Raw genomic sequence first — 15978 nt, forward strand, 5'->3', positions numbered from 1 at the left:
ACTCTTTGTAGTCCGGCTGTACCTCCGAGCGTAGTCTCGCCGAAGCTTCGGACTCCGTCGGATTCAAGTCAGGCGGAAGAGGTCCCTGCGGAGTCCGCCAGCACTCCGCCGGAGTTCCCGCACTGTACCTGAGTCCGCCTAGTTGCTAACTCCTGTCGGCGGGACGACCCTGCCGAGACCCTGCCTCGGGAGCCGCTCGGAGTCCGCGGCGGACTTTAAAGCCGCTCGGAAGTCCCCTGCTCGGAGTCCGCTCGCTCCGCTCGGAGTCCGCCAAAAAGACTCGATCCAGTGTCAATACATTTTAGCGGAGCACGCCGGAGTCCGCGTCGGAGTCCGGCGGCTCCGCCGCTGACTCTACTCCGCGACGGATAGTCAATAAAACGACTTCTGAAGTCTTAGAAAAGTTCTAGATTACACTGATGTGTTCAAACAGAAATAGAACAAACTTTATAAATTCTGACAACCATTTGATTAGATAATTAAATAATTAAGTTAATCAATTATTAAACAAATATTCAAAAATATAAAATTATTTCATCAAAATATATTAAAATTACGTAACATGAATAATAAACAACTTTTCACTAAATAATCGGGAAATCGAAGCAGTACCTTTATATATGACCTATTAAAAACTAGATCAATCGTACTTATGAAGTCCACAGCTGCACATTGGTGCAATTGTCCATGACATTAAAGGCAGTTTGATCCACAATGTATTCCTGCTTATTCTGCATGAACAATCATTGCCACAACCTGACTTATAAACAGTTGCAACTGTATTGTTTAAAATGAGCTTTTCGGAGCTGTAATTCATAAGAGTGGTCAACTGGTACATGCTCCCCTTATTCTTCTTTCATCCTCAGCTTATCGATTCAAGTTATTATTATCTTACGCTGCAGCTGATGTTAAACAAGATTAGAATGTTGTTCAGCTGTCCCAATGTTGCGGGAGCTGTTCCCACTTGATGTCTGCTGTTGAAGATTGCGACTTCTGTTCAAGAACTGAAGTCTAGCTTCACTAGTCACTCGATTGTGATGAAATCAACTGCAGCATCAAAAGTTTCTCCGACATGCTTTATGGTTGCTCAGGTGTAGAATTTGCCGAATAAAAAGCATCTATTTACACGTCATCGTTTTTTAGAATGCGATCGTTCTGAATAGCCGATCCTTACCAATTCCGTGGAGCCAAACTGTGGTGTCTGATCCAGTGAAAGCGTGCACAGCAGTATCGTGTTTACGTGCCTCCAAGTTTAGGGGGAGCTAAATCGGTAGTTCATAAATAAACTGTTATACCCATAAGTTTCAAAACTAGGAGCAGAATTCTATCCACGAATCAACCAACTTAATTAACAGTTTCATAACTCCTTACTGTTCATAATCTGTTACAAACTTCGTACCAAAACTGAACTTTTTACAAAAAGTTAAAATAGTGTATACCCATATCTCACTACTCTGTTACATAACATGTCTGAACTGAGGGATGACTTCTACATGAACCACCAAAGCCAGCCTTAACTTATTTATAAATCTTCTTGGCTTTGGAAACAATCAAGGACTCCAATCCACATAATAAATCCTACTTTTGAGAACACATCCTGTAACGCATCAAATGCATCAACGATCTCTTCTAGATGCCCAAGCAGTTCGATAATTAGTGGGCATAATGACAACTTTAACAGTTTTGGACCATGCTAGATTATGATAAAAACGTGAATTTATGTAAACAAATACTTAATTACTTAAATATAGCGATTCCGTACGGCGCTTATAAGACGTAATATATGTTAAAAGCGCGCCGTCAGCTACTCCCTACCCTCAACATTTGGTCGCGGGTTTCTTATGCGCGCACGTACGGTAATCTTGGCCGTTAATCAGACCATGACATAACGCTATAGGTGGGAACAGTGACTTGTATTTTTCTTCAACAATACTGAAATTATCCATCCATAAATGATTTACAAAATGACACCTAAACCTCGTCGTGTTTCGTGTTCACGTTCAACGTTACTGGGTCGGCTGACCTGTGTTGTCGACGTTTGCGAGCAGATCCGGACTCTGCATATATTGTATTAGCAAATTGTATAGTGTATAATTGTTTAGTGTTTATAATACTCTGCAAGGGCCTGGTAGCACGCTAACACACCAAACCAAAAAGTTGGCCTGCTTGTTCATAACCAATAAATAACACGCACAATCCGATAAAAGCGCGTCTGGAAGAAACCTCCGTCAAATGTTCCTTGTATCAACGGGCACAAGAAGCACTACTAGCAATTGTTCCTTACCCTCCTACATACTTTTGAACATTATTGTTGCGACTCATTGAACAACATCTGAATTAATAAAACAAAAGTTAATTAAACAAAAGTTAAATTTATTACAATTATTCAATCAATACATATCATAAATTCTAATAATGGAAACACAATCGCTAAACCACACTCGCTAAACCACACTCGCTAAACCACACTCGCTAAACCACACTCGCTAAACCACACTCGCTAAACCACACTCGCTAAACCACACTAAACCACACTCGCTAAACCACACTCGCTAAACCACACTCGCTAACCACACTAAACCACACTAAACCACACATCTTAACCACACTAAACCCACATCTTCTCGCTAAACACAGGAAAGATGACGATTTAAAGTTAGTTAATTACCTGAAATACACGTCCACATTTGTGCTCTTTCCCGATAACATGCTCCACGTACCGGGGATGTCAGGGCCGGGAAACGCAAACACCACATCGTATACACAATCCACTGAAAATATAATACGTCAGTGCTTAAGACTTAATGACGGGACTCTGAGGCGAGGGTCAGATTTCATTTCAGTGTCTTTATTAATTTATACCTTATCTCTCCATAAATAATGTACAGTCACTGGTCATTCACTGTAGCAATATTACCTGTCAAGATACCGTAACATGTCATGATTATAATCAGTAAAAGTTTAGATAACCGAATAGAAAATCGAATTCGAAGTTCAACGTACCGTATGTTATTAAAAATCAAGACTGTACGTGATTTATGCACATAATATGTATTATATGTGTATATTGTATGCTGTATGAAAACCATAATATTACAGTTTATAATATTACAAATATCGCGCTAGAAAAATAGCTGATATTAATGTAGTTTCTAGGATCGGCTAAATCTTGCTTAGTCAGCAAGATTTAGCTGACGTAACACGTGAAGTGTGAAGGGTCCCTCACAGAGTAGTTAACAGAGCACATCACATTCCACATTTCACATAGAATGATGGGAAACGTGATAGAAAGTTAAATGAAGAGGTACCTCTTCAGTACATCTACATTATAATGTACTGTAAACATAGTATCATAATATAATATACTTTACACTCTGCACAATTGATATTTTCTACACAGCTCAAGCTGAAAGCTGCGTAGAAAACATAATGAAACTTTTAAAGAGCGATATCTCAACATTTGCATTACTTTCCCAAGCATTCAAGGACAACCTTACTTTTTACATGCAACAGAAAACTAGAAGGTAACGTGTGAAACCAGCCACACAAAAACAAATTTTAACATCATGAAAATTAAACCAAGTGTAACATGAAACAGCCAGTAATAGTAAGTGTAGTTAATAAACATATGGTGGTTAGTTTAAATGTGTTTCTATTTTAAGATACAGTAGACAACGACAGTGTTGTCAGTAAAGCAGTAATCAGTAGACAACGACAGTGTTGTCACTTGTCGGAACACTTAAACAGACACGCTACATTGAACAAGACATTATAACATTGTGTCGTTTGTGGAAAAGTACTTTCATTACTAATACTAGACGGCAACGCTTCTCATGGCCCGATAATCCGGATTAATCTCAAACATTTTTGTCCGTACATTTCTTAATCTGATCGTTATTAGTTATATCGGAACAGTTTCATTCACGTTGACTACTCTTTCACAGTTTATTATCTAGCTTTCAAGCAGTATACTATTTTGTTTTCTATATTCTTTCAGACTTTTACTTAAGTATATTTATACATTACTTTATCATATTTTATTGAACTAAGGTGTAGTATTGCCAGATCCCAGTTCAATTTGTAACGGAGTTTTATATTAACAGGAAACGATGCAACAGAGTCGATATATTTTAATGTTGTTTAATGTGGGGTGGCAAGTCCCCATACATCGTCGTCCGGTAGTTTCATTGCGTCCTAATATATATGATAAATCGTTTAGAAAAGAATATTTATTCCTAAACAAACAGACTAAAGAAGTGGTTTGTTTAGAATAAATCTTACGTCTTTACGTCAACAGAAATATCAATGAAGTATCATTTGTCACTATCCAAGGCATTATGTCCCGTGTGTGTTTTTGTGTAACACAAACAAAAATGCAGTGTAACTTCCTTTACTTGATAACCTCTCAATATTGAATAATGATAGTCCCTAAAATTCAGATAAGTTTCCATCAAGATGATAATTTAATATGATTATGATCAAATGAGATACGTGTTGGTAACCTATACACTATACAGCCTTACCTACATCGCTTAATTTCTTAAAAACAGCAGGCTGATAATTCAATATTTCTGTTGTACACATTACACATATTTACACATATTTACACATATTTACACATATTTACACATATTTAGTATTTACACAGTACACATATTTGTATAAAATATGTAACACAACTATCGCACCGCTGTATATCACATGTAGGTAAATTGATCGTGTTACTAAAATATGTGTTTTTCTACGAAAGAGGACAGTATAATTAATGTACAATTTAGAGGTACAGTGGGGGGGGGGGTGTCATGTCCGCCTATGTCCGCCTATGTCCTGTCCTTTTTGGATTCTATGAGACAACGGACGTGTTTTTTGGGACATTGGCGGACACGGACGGACATTGGCGGACTCGGACGGACATTGGGGGACACAGACGGACATTGGCGGACACGGACGGACATTTGCGGACCCGGACGGACATTGGCGGACTCGGACGGACATTGGTGGACATTAGCTCAGGAGGAGGAGGACTCAGGAGGAGGACTGAGACGGAGGAGGACTGAACAGTACTGAAGAGTACTGAGGAGGATGGCTGAGGAGGATGGCTGAGGAGGATGGCTGGGGAGGATGGCTGAGGAGGATGACTGAGGAGGATGACTGAGGAGGATGACTGAGAGGGAGAAGGAGGATCAGGAAGACCCAGGAGGAGGAGGAGGAGGAGGACCCAGAAGGAGGACCTAGGTGGACCGTGGAGGAGGAGGAGAACTGAGGAGGATGACTCAGGAGGAGGAGGACTCAGGAGGAGGACTGAGGAGGATGGCTGAGGAGGATGGCTGAGGAGGATGGCTGAGGAGGATGACTGAGAGGGAGGAGGAGGAGGAAGAGGAGGAAGAGGACTGAGGAGGAGGAGGAGAAGGACTGAGGAGGAGAAGGAGGACCCAGGAAGAGGAGGACCCAGGAGGAGGAGGACCCAGGAGGAGGACCCAGGAAAAGGCCTCAGGAGGAGGAGGAGGACTGGGGAGGAGGAAGACTGTTGAGGACTGATGAGGAAAACTAAGCACGAGGAGGAGGAGTAGGAGGAGGACTGAGGAGGGGAGAAGGAAGAGGACTGGGGAGGATCAGGAAGACCCAGGAGGAGGACCCAGAAGGAGGAGGAGGAGGAGGACCCAGAAGGAGGAGGAGGACTGAGGAGGACTGAGGAGGACTGAGGAGGAGGACTGACGATGACTGAGAAGGAGGAGGACTGAGGAGTACTGAGGAGGATGGCTGAGGAGGATGGCTGAGGAGGATGACTGAGAGGGAGGAGGAGGAGGACTCAGGAGGAGGACTCAGGAGGAAGAGGAGGAGGAGGAGGACTCAGGAGGAGGACTCAGGAGGAAGAGGAGGAGGAGGACTCAGGAGGAGGACTTAGAAGAAATGAGAAGGAGGACTGAGGAGAACTGAGGAGGAGGAGGAGGAGGAGGACTGAATAGGAGGAGGAGAAGGAGGGGGACTGGGAGAGGACTGAGGAGGAGGAGGACTGATGAGAAGGATGAGGAGGAGGACTGAGGACCGAGGACTGAGGACCGAGGAGGAAGAGGAGGAGGATGAAGAGGAGGACCCAGGAGGAGGAGGACTGAGGAGGAGGACTGAGGAGGACTGAGGAGGATGGCTGAGGAGGATGGAGGACTGAGGAGAAGGATGAGGAGGAGGACTGAGGAGGACTGAGGACTGAGGAGGAAGAGGAGGAGGATGAAGAGGAGGAGGAGGACCCAGGAGGAGGACCCAGGAGGAGGACTCAGGAGGAGGAGGAGGACTGGGGAGGGGGAGGACTGTTGAGGACTAATGAGGAGGACTGAGGACAAGGAGGAGGAGTAGGAGGAGGACTGAGGAGGGGAGGAGGAAGAGGACTGAGGAAAATCAGGCAGACCCAGGAGGAGGAGGAAGAGTAGGAGGAGGAAGCATCTAAATGTTATTTCCATTTTTGTCTGTTTTTGTCCATTTTTGTCCGGTTTTTGTCCGCTCTATTTTTTGTCCGTTTTGAAAATATAGGGTACCGAACGGTGGAGGAGGACTGAGGAGGGGAGGAGGAAGAGGACTGGGGAGGATCAGGAAGACCCAGGAGGAGGATCCAGGAGGAGGAGGAGGAGGAGGACCCAGGAGGAGGAGGAGGACTGAGGAGGACTGAGGAGGACTGAGGAGGAGGACTGACGATGACTGAGAAGGAGGAGGACTGAGGAGTACTGAGGAGAATGGCTGAAGAGGATGGCTGAGGAGGATGGCTGAGGAGGATGACTGAGAGGGAGGAGGAGGAGGACGCAGGAGGAGGACTCAGGAGGAAGAAGAGGAGGAGGACTCAGGAGGAGGACTTAGGAGAAATGAGAAGGAGGACTGAGGAGAACTGAGGAGGAGGAGGAGGATCAGGAGGAGGACTGAATAGGAGGAGGAGAAGGAGGGGGACTGGGAGTGGACTGAGGAGGAGGAGGACTGATGAGAAGGATGAGAAGGAGGACTGAGGAGGAGGATTGAGGACCGAGGAGGAAGAGGAGGAGGATGAAGAGGAGGAGGAGGACCCAGGAGGAGGACCCAGGAGGAGGACTCAGGAGGAGGAGGAGGACTGGGGAGGGGGAGGACTGTTGAGGACTAATGAGGAGGACTGAGGACAAGGAGGAGGAGTAGGAGGAGGACTGAGGAGGGGAGGAGGAAGAGGACTGAGGAAAATCAGGCAGACCCAGGAGGAGGAGGAAGAGTAGGAGGAGGAAGCATCTAAATGTTATTTCCATTTTTGTCTGTTTTTGTCCATTTTTGTCCGGTTTTTGTCCGCTCTATTTTTTGTCCGTTTTGAAAATATAGGGTACCGAACGGACAAAAAACATGACCCCCCTATAACAGCAAAAATTGAACATTTTATTTAGCAATTTAAGTGTCCATTAATGTCCGCTAATGTCCGTCTATGTCCGTCTATGTCCGCCAATGTCCGCTTATGTCCGTCTATGTCCGTCTATGTCCGCCTATGTCCGCCTATGTCCGCCTATGTCCTGTCCTTTTTGGATTCTATGAGACAAGCGGACATAGACGGACGTGATACCCCCCCCCCCCCCCCCCCCCCCCCCCCCCCCCCCCCCCCCCCCCCCCCCCCCCCCTACAGTTATAACATACAATTACAATAGCCTCCCCACAAAACACACTAATAATAGAACTAACGATATGATTTACAGTTTAGAGGTACAGTTATAACATACAATTACAATAGCCTCCCCACAAAACTCACTAATAATAGAACTAACGAAATGAAAAATTTCGAAAATTTGCATTTTCGTGCCCACCCCTAACATGATTTACAGTTTTGGGTAGCTCTTAAATCTGAAATTGCAAAGCCATGATACATTGTGCTCTGTGCTCTTGCCTAATACTCATTTTGTAATACTCATTTTAGTAGACCATAAATCTAGAGATTATCATGATTTGCTATCAGTTATCACGGATAATGATTTCACATTACACGATATATAACATATATAATATTTATCGCTCGCATGCTTTCGTACGATATACATTATACATCAGCAACGTATAAGTGCGGTGATACGGAATTGCACTATTGACCTAATACCGCACTTTTATGCACTATCAGCCGTTAAATAGCTGTTCAAGTATAATTACTCTATAAAATTAAAATCAAGAAGATCATCTAGGAAGATATATCTAGAACAATTTTTCATCCTAAAAATATTCTGATAATATGCATCAACTTTTAATACTTTTAACTTTTTAATACTATCGTTTTTTATTTTGATGAAAACAAAAAAGGGTGAATCTTGGCAAATGAATAACTAGTCAAGATGGATCGCAATCCCTCAACAGATTGAAATTGTGTCACGTCAGTCGCTTATATAATACATGTGTCTTGTATTGTAAAGTTAAAAAGTTATGATATTGAATAATCTACTTCAATTATAGTCATCACCAGCTCAACTAGCTGCTATCCTGACCATCTAATAGTAAAACCTTCTACAAGGATAATTTCAGGTTTATAATCTTCAATAGTCCAGTGTAAGTGAGAGGCATTACGTAAAATTAAGTTAAACATAACACTCGTCATATACTACGCTGTTCAATAATCCATACAGACAGTACTTAGAGACTGCTAATTTGCGTTGTTTTTTGTCTCCAGATTTGCCGCATATAAAAAAGGTTTTGGGCAGGTGCGGAATCGCATTATTTACAAAATATTATCGCACCCACATGTTGCCTCTGTCAGTGATATTTAATTCGAAAAGCTGACAGCTTGAAACCAAGACCTCTAGTTTAACACTCTATCGCTCTACCTGTATGTTAATACCACTATTGACTACCACTACATTTGCACTGATGTATGATACGAAAGCATGCGAGCGATAGATATATGTAATGTTAACTCCTTAACCGTGATAGCAAATTATGATAATCTCTGGGCAGGTTGTAGACAAATATTCTCAAGTAATTGCAAGCTTAAACAGGCCAGGGTAGTATAACTATATGGTGTTGCTGGTACACAGCTGCATCGAGTTACACGTTGTGCTACGTGTTTAGGTAGTGTGTGAAGTAGAGCTATAGATTTATTTATTTATTATAGCTGCTCCACCCCATATCTAAACACGTATAAGCATATTTGGATATTTTAATATCGATAGTACAAAGTACATTGGAACTGGCTGTTATCTACTCAGTGTTTCAAACTGTTCAAAGTAACGTTTAAATCCCTTGACAATATAACCAATAATATAATATAACTTACCTTACTCGGGAATATTATAGCGGGTTAATTTATGACTGGGAAAATTAATGACCTGGCAAAATATGGCGGACTTTCCCAAAACCCGCCAAATTATCCCGGTCATGAATTTACCGGTGGCCGACCTTTCAAGTTTTTTTTAGAGGTCAACAAATTTTCAACCGAAATTTCTGATTTTTGTTACTTGTTAAAGAAGTTATTTCAATTTACAGTTATTGATATTACTCAGAAATAGAAAAAAAGACACGTCTATTTAAAGGAAAATAAATCTAAGCAGTAATAAGTCAAATCTTCATTAAAGCGTATTCTCATTCTCATTATCGCTAATGTCCCCTCCATTATCATTATTGATATCCCCCTGCTGCTGACCGTCAAATTCGAAGTCGTATTGTTGTCTTAACAATAATAAGACTTTCATTTTGTCCGCTAATGGGGCTACTGCTCTGAAGGTCAGCCGGAGCTTAATTTCCTGCCCACCGCTTGGTATTGGGGAACTTCTTGGCTTTGCATCTTCAACTGCTCCAGTAATCAATCCACTGTGGACCATGAAATAGTGGCACAGTTTACTCACTTCTAGCGGGATGTGGCCACAAGTTACTTTAACGGGAAAAACTCCCTCTTTTTTTAGTCTACACACTGCACACGAGAAGCGATCAATCTTTAGCGACTCAGCTGATGTCTCTCGCTCTACTGTTTTCTTCTATAACATATAAAATGTTTTCTTCTCTACGATTCACTGATTCATGGGCAAGAGAAATGAGAATCACGGTCCATCCTGAAATCTGATTTCTATAACCAAATTGTGATTTTTATAACGACATTATGGTAGCAACAGCCAATAAAGTTACAGCCCTCCATCCACTGCTTCAAAAGTCTTCTCTAGCACATATGAGACTTCAGGTAAAATATGATGATTACCGCCCCCTTGGAACCCCATAATCTGACTCGACGGGTTTAATTATGACTGGTAAAATTTTTGACCGGGAAAAAAAGGCGGAATTTTCCAAAACCCACCACTTTATCCCAGTCATAATATTCCCGAGTAAGGTAATTAATTCTGCAATGCTGAATGGTTAAATAAATGATTTTCCGACTGAATATTCCTATCTTTCAGCACAATATGTAAAACTAGTAAAATTGCTATTATATCCAATAACTAATAACGATAAGTAACTTACATGATTCCCCAAGCCGAGAAATAACCTCAACGGCCCCCTTGGTACGGGGATAAAGTACATTCCGGAAGGGTTCAATGCTGCGTTGTTCACAGAACTTGATGGAAGCCTCGTGTTTGGCGAGTGTAAAGCGTGTTCCTTCAGCATACAACACGTACTGAAGATATTGAATACTTTTAAATGTTAGCATTTGTTATTTCAGCATACAACAAGTACTGAAGATTTGAAGATATTGAATACTTTTAAATGTTAGCATTTGTTATTAAATAAGAAACCTGGACACATGGTTCACTCATGACTTCAATATTGTCTAGATATTATAATTACTTTATACCTTACTCGTTAATATCATAGTGCCGATAGTGGGTTAAATTATGACCGTTAAAGTTAACGACCGTTAAAAGTATAGCGGATGGACCAAAAACCGCCAATTTTTAATTCCATAATAAGTAAGGTGGGGATCATTATTGAGACGTAATATAAAAGATACGATAGATTCTAGTAAAAGAAGCTGCCAGGTATTAGTTGAGATGTAAAGTAGAACTCTTACGAAGTTGTTGTTGATATGAGGATCGTAGCTGGCCCAAGTTTGGCATGTGTTCCTGATGGTATCCTCATCTTTCACCCAATTTCTTGACAAGAACAAGTAATCACTAAACCACATCTTCCAACCAACCACTGGCAGATACTTAGCTTCCTTCTTTATCAGACTTTTACAGCCCTGTAAACAAATAAAATCAGCATTCGTTCAGTCATTTGAAACTTTTAAAAGAAAACAATGGCGATTTAAGGATTTTTAATTAAAAGACAGTCGTAAATTTTGATTTGTCAACAGGCCACATTATCAAATTATTATTTAGTTATTATGATTATATCAAATACTAAGAAACTCGTTCACCCTAAGACAATCCAGAGAGAGAGGGAGAGAGAGAGAGAGAGAGAGAGAGAGAGAGAGAGAGAGAGAGAGAGAGAGAGAGAGAGAGAGAGAGAGAGAGAGAGAGAGAGAGAGAGAGAGAGAGAGAGAGAGAGAGAGAGAGAGAAATACTAATAAACTCACTCACCCTAAGACAATCCAGTCTTTCTGTTACCACGTACCCCAACAACCAGTCAACCTCACCGCGGTGATTACAGATAGAAAGACAATGTTCTCGGGTTATGTTCTTCACATCCTCTGGAAGGCAGAAAAAGCGGATGTTGCAGTTGCAGTGCCATTCCACAACAAATGTAAATACTGAAAGTAAAGATAAATTTCACAGTTGTCATCATTGTTTTTTGATTATTTGTCGTTGAATTGACCTTTTGGCTACGAATAATAGAACTTTAGTCACCATGGTTACTACTACAGCTGTAGATATGAACTATGCTGGCCCCAGTGGTTGAATTTTTAAATTGTCTGGAAATAAAATCTATTTACCCAAATTTGGCTACTTTTAGTTTAAATGCTAGATCATATTTAAAAATGGGATCTTGCAATTCAAGTCACAATATTGATTATGCACATCATGCTCTTCAAGAAACTTAAACCACAAATCTGAACTCATTATTGTGGCAAACGAATTAATTCGTATTTGCCAAAACAGTTTAAACATATTTGATGATGCAAATCCGCCTAACCGACTAAGCCAAGCTATCATGAATGGAATGCAATATCTCTAGATTTATATGCGAGCGATAAATTAGCCATTTTTTAGTCACCAGGAGGCATGCTTAATTTATTTATTCATTGCATTCTAACAGGCTGTCACTCTTTGCCATGAGCCATCAATCTTTGCCTTGGTGAATTAGTAGTGTCTGATAAACACTTCCTAAGCTGTAACCAGCATTTAATATAATTTGGTTTTCTGTAATTGGGTTACTCAGTAACCATGAGGCTGTTTCAAATATCAGAGTAAAAATAAGTGATTAATTAGATAAAATACAGTTAGTCAACTCTTACCAGAAAAAAGGGAAGCTTGCAAATAACCGTTAATTTTCCTTCCCCATTTTGCAGATAGTGTTTTCACAAATATGAATGTCTGAAAAGTTTAATTTCAGTTAACATCAGGAATTATTTTTGCGAGGTTTTTTCTCGTTTTACATAATTTTAAGATATAACACATAATAATGTAGGCAATCTGCAGTAAAACTTACTAATAACTGTAGAAAGTTGATTATTAATTGTAGGCAATCTGCAGTAAAACTTACTAATAACTGTAGAAAGTTGATTATTAATCCACCCAAGAGGTATATGTAGCTAAGCAAGCTGACAGCAACTAGAGAGTGGGCTTTTAAGATCTTATGTAGCATCCAGCTTAATATCTATAACATAGTATTGGTAATTTCTTAATAGTGAATTGGAATTTAAACTGTTGTAAAATTCATTCTAAATGTAATCTTTACAATCAACTCAACATGTATATCTTAAATATCAACAATCTCACGTGAATTTTACAAAGATTCGGGAAATTATGTATTGGACTGTGCAAAAAAGTCCAAGACAGTAGTCAAGTCGGGGTCGAAATTAGAAATTCGGAATCTTTTTCGAAAACTCAATCGAAATTAGGATTGAATTAAAAGTCACTGAATGCAGGTGGAAATCTTTTCCATGATTTTGTAATCTAGTTTGTTATTGTAGAAAATTAAATATATTAAGAAAATTTGCCGATGTCATAAACAAATGTTCAAATACACCCAAAATAATTTTGTGTTTAAGTTCAGAATTTCAGACTATTACTCAAAAATGAGATATTGCCAAGTTTGAAGTTACTGAAAATCCCTATGCTACAAGTTATTATACAGGGTGGGCCAAAAGTCAGTGGGCATACGTTGGCCTTAATAGCTCAGTCACTGAGTGCCCAATTGAAATAATTCTTTCTGGTATGACTTAATACCACCACTGGTTCGAGGAATTTGTCAAATCGAAAAATATTCGTGTTCATTTAAAAAAAATTAAGGTTCATTTTCGCATTTATTTGATAGTTTGGATAGATGGATCGAGCCAAATTTTATTGAATTGTGTTTGGCCTTTCGAATTACGTTTGTCCTGAAAAAATGAGAGTTTTAGCTTCTCAGATCACCGAGATATGAAGCATAACGAGTTTATTCATTACGTGTGATCAGATGATTGGCTTACCTAATCACGTGATAAGGTGACCCCGTTAACCACCCCGTTAAACATTATGAGAATCGTTAAGGCTGCCCAATTAAGGTGTCGTGTCACGGTGTCACATAATCACCCAGTCAATTTTGTTAACAAGATACACAAAATGCTTGATAACTTCGTCATTTCTAATCTGTTTTGCGTCATGTTTTCAGATCATATAATGCAACATTTAATACTCTACCGTCTGTTCAGAAAAAACAGTACAGGTGTTTTAATATTGAATGGGCGTGGTCTAAAATATTCGAATTTTCAAATTTTGATGACGGAATCCTCGAACCAGTAAGTACAGTATGCCATCTGCAAAGCAACAGCTCTCAAATATAAAACATGGTGGAGCTATTGAGGCCAACGTATGCCCACTGACTTTTGGCCCACCCTGTACAAAATAAGATATAACAAGCAGATGGTTTTAAAAATAATGTGCATAATTCTTTGAAATTTGCATGTATATTGGCACAATTAAATGCATTATTAGGCAGCACAGCCCATGGTTTGGGTATGTAAGGAATTAAAATATAGTTTTGCATTATAGCTGTTCACATGCACAACCTGTTAAATCTTTCGAGAGTGTGCAGTACAAGGAATAATGTATGTTTTTAGCTGCAGGTAATTAAGTGATTTAGTCATTAGTGATACAATAAATTTAAAATTGAAGTTCGACTGTTTGCACTTTAACCGTTATATCAACATTTAAAAATGAATGTTACAAAAATTGGTTTAATTAATTCGTGTTAAAATTAGGGTTATGGTTAGGAAATCAAACTACAGTACTCTGAGTAGTGCCCTTATTGCACTTGCCATTAACGCTGTTAAAGCTAAAAACATTTAATGCAGTTTTATTCAATGAAACAAGAAATTTCAATGAAACAAGAAATTTAATTTTAACACATTTTACAGAATAAAAAGATGAATAAACAATTCATAAAATATAATGCCCATTTGGTGTATGACTTTTTGTCCTTGACTGCTAGTTTGGTTTTGGAAGGACAGGTAACTAACGGGGCAAGGAGGCAAGGTTCAGTTAGGTTTTTAGAGACAAGGCTCATATTAGGACTAGAAGAAATTTGTTAATAGACATTAGGGGTTCTGTTTATAGTTGTTACTATTAACAGGTTACTATTAATAGGTTGCAGTCTTGTTGTGACAAAAAGTCTACACTAAAACATGCTATAGTTTATATTGTGTAGTTCACGGATATAAAATGCAGCTTCAAGGTGGATATTAGAAAGCTGTTGACGGATGTTACTCGTCTAAATTTCTTCGAAGTAGCGCGCGCCGCTTTCTTCTCGAAATAAATGGCCTGATGGTTCACATAGCCATGTGTATACGCGTATTGCGTGACGCGCTTGTTTCACAAGTTGAATATATATATATATATATATATATATATTTATTTATTGAATATATATATATTTGCCGCCTTCGGCGGTCGCGTTGCTCTAATCAGAGCCCTCTCGCTTGCAGTATCAATGATTATAATATTACGTTTTTCGTTTTATTTTTGGCTTAGCTCGCTTGTTGAAGCACCGCGTGCATTGCCAATTGCTGCATGCTTGCTTCTAAGCAATAATACATTGCGCTTTACAATTTAACGTTGCTAAGTCACGTGTTTATAAAACGATTTAGCTAATAGCATTGGCTTTAGTTTTTTAGGAAAACGTGCGTTTTTTATTTAGTATTCAATCTGCGTTCAATTAAAAACTAAATGCACAATGGGCCTGGGGCCGGGGAAAAGTAGGGCTGAAATATGTATTTTATTGACTGCAAATAATAAAGAAATTAGGGAGAATTTTAAAAAGTAGTTATGATGTTTATGTCATTACTTGTAGCGCTATGCACTACTGGGCCGCGCCGCGCATCTTCTCGCAATCACAGTAGGTCGGAGAAATGCACCACTGTGCGTGGCCAAGCTGCAAAGGATTGACATCGTGAATCAATCTCATTACTTTTGATTTCACAATAAAAAGTTTAATAATACAAAAGTTAAATTTATTACCAATTATTCAATTTCATTACATATAATAAATTTTAATATTAGAAGCACTGCGCAGAATAAATGTTTTAAACTGTAAACTATATCGATTGTTGTGACTTACTATCGATTAACTTCTTTGAGATTCCTCGTGAGGCTTAATGTGATACCGATGTAGTTATAACTTATAATATTGCATCGAGTTAACCAGTGATACTGGTAAAATATTTGTTTGAAATATGAAGACCGTCAACGAGTCCAACTCGGCGCGCGTCTTGGTAAGTTACAGTAAAACAAAATTTTTATTTACCACAAAACAATCAATACATATTTAATATTATTATACATTTACAAATAAATCTAAATTTAAATTCAGCTATATCCACAATACACAGCCCGCCGCGCAGACAGCCACACATTGCTGAGAGATTCTCAGGTGCAG

General features: G+C 39.5%; 1 protein-coding gene across 1 annotated transcript; it reads right to left on the minus strand.

The window, feature by feature from the left end:
• Positions 1-215: 215 nt before the first annotated feature.
• Positions 216-12716, minus strand: LOC134813293 (uncharacterized). Its single transcript, XM_063820983.1, has 7 exons — positions 12607-12716; positions 12359-12437; positions 11484-11653; positions 10973-11143; positions 10426-10579; positions 2669-2771; positions 216-387 (listed from the first exon to the last, which is right to left on the minus strand). The coding sequence occupies exons 1-7, from the start codon at positions 12706-12708 to the stop codon at positions 216-218; spliced, it is 951 nt and encodes a 316-aa protein (XP_063677053.1). The 5' UTR covers positions 12709-12716.
• Between the last annotated feature and the right edge of the window lie 3262 nt (positions 12717-15978).

This window comes from Bolinopsis microptera, chromosome 3, assembly GCF_026151205.1.
Source record: "Bolinopsis microptera isolate Bmic1 chromosome 3, MBARI_Bmic_1.0, whole genome shotgun sequence".
NCBI lineage: Eukaryota > Metazoa > Ctenophora > Tentaculata > Lobata > Bolinopsidae > Bolinopsis > Bolinopsis microptera.

Excerpts from the sequence above, each read along its gene's own strand:
- LOC134813293 (XM_063820983.1), bottom strand. The coding sequence starts at position 12,708 with ATGCTACATAAGATCTTAAAAGCCCACTCTCTAGTTGCTGTCAGCTTG. Across the intron at positions 11,654-12,358 it reads GCAAGCTTCCCTTTTTTCTG|TATTTACATTTGTTGTGGAA; the intron begins GTAAGAGTTGAC and ends CTTTACTTTCAG. Across the intron at positions 11,144-11,483 it reads AAAGACTGGATTGTCTTAGG|GGCTGTAAAAGTCTGATAAA; the intron begins GTGAGTGAGTTT and ends ATTTGTTTACAG.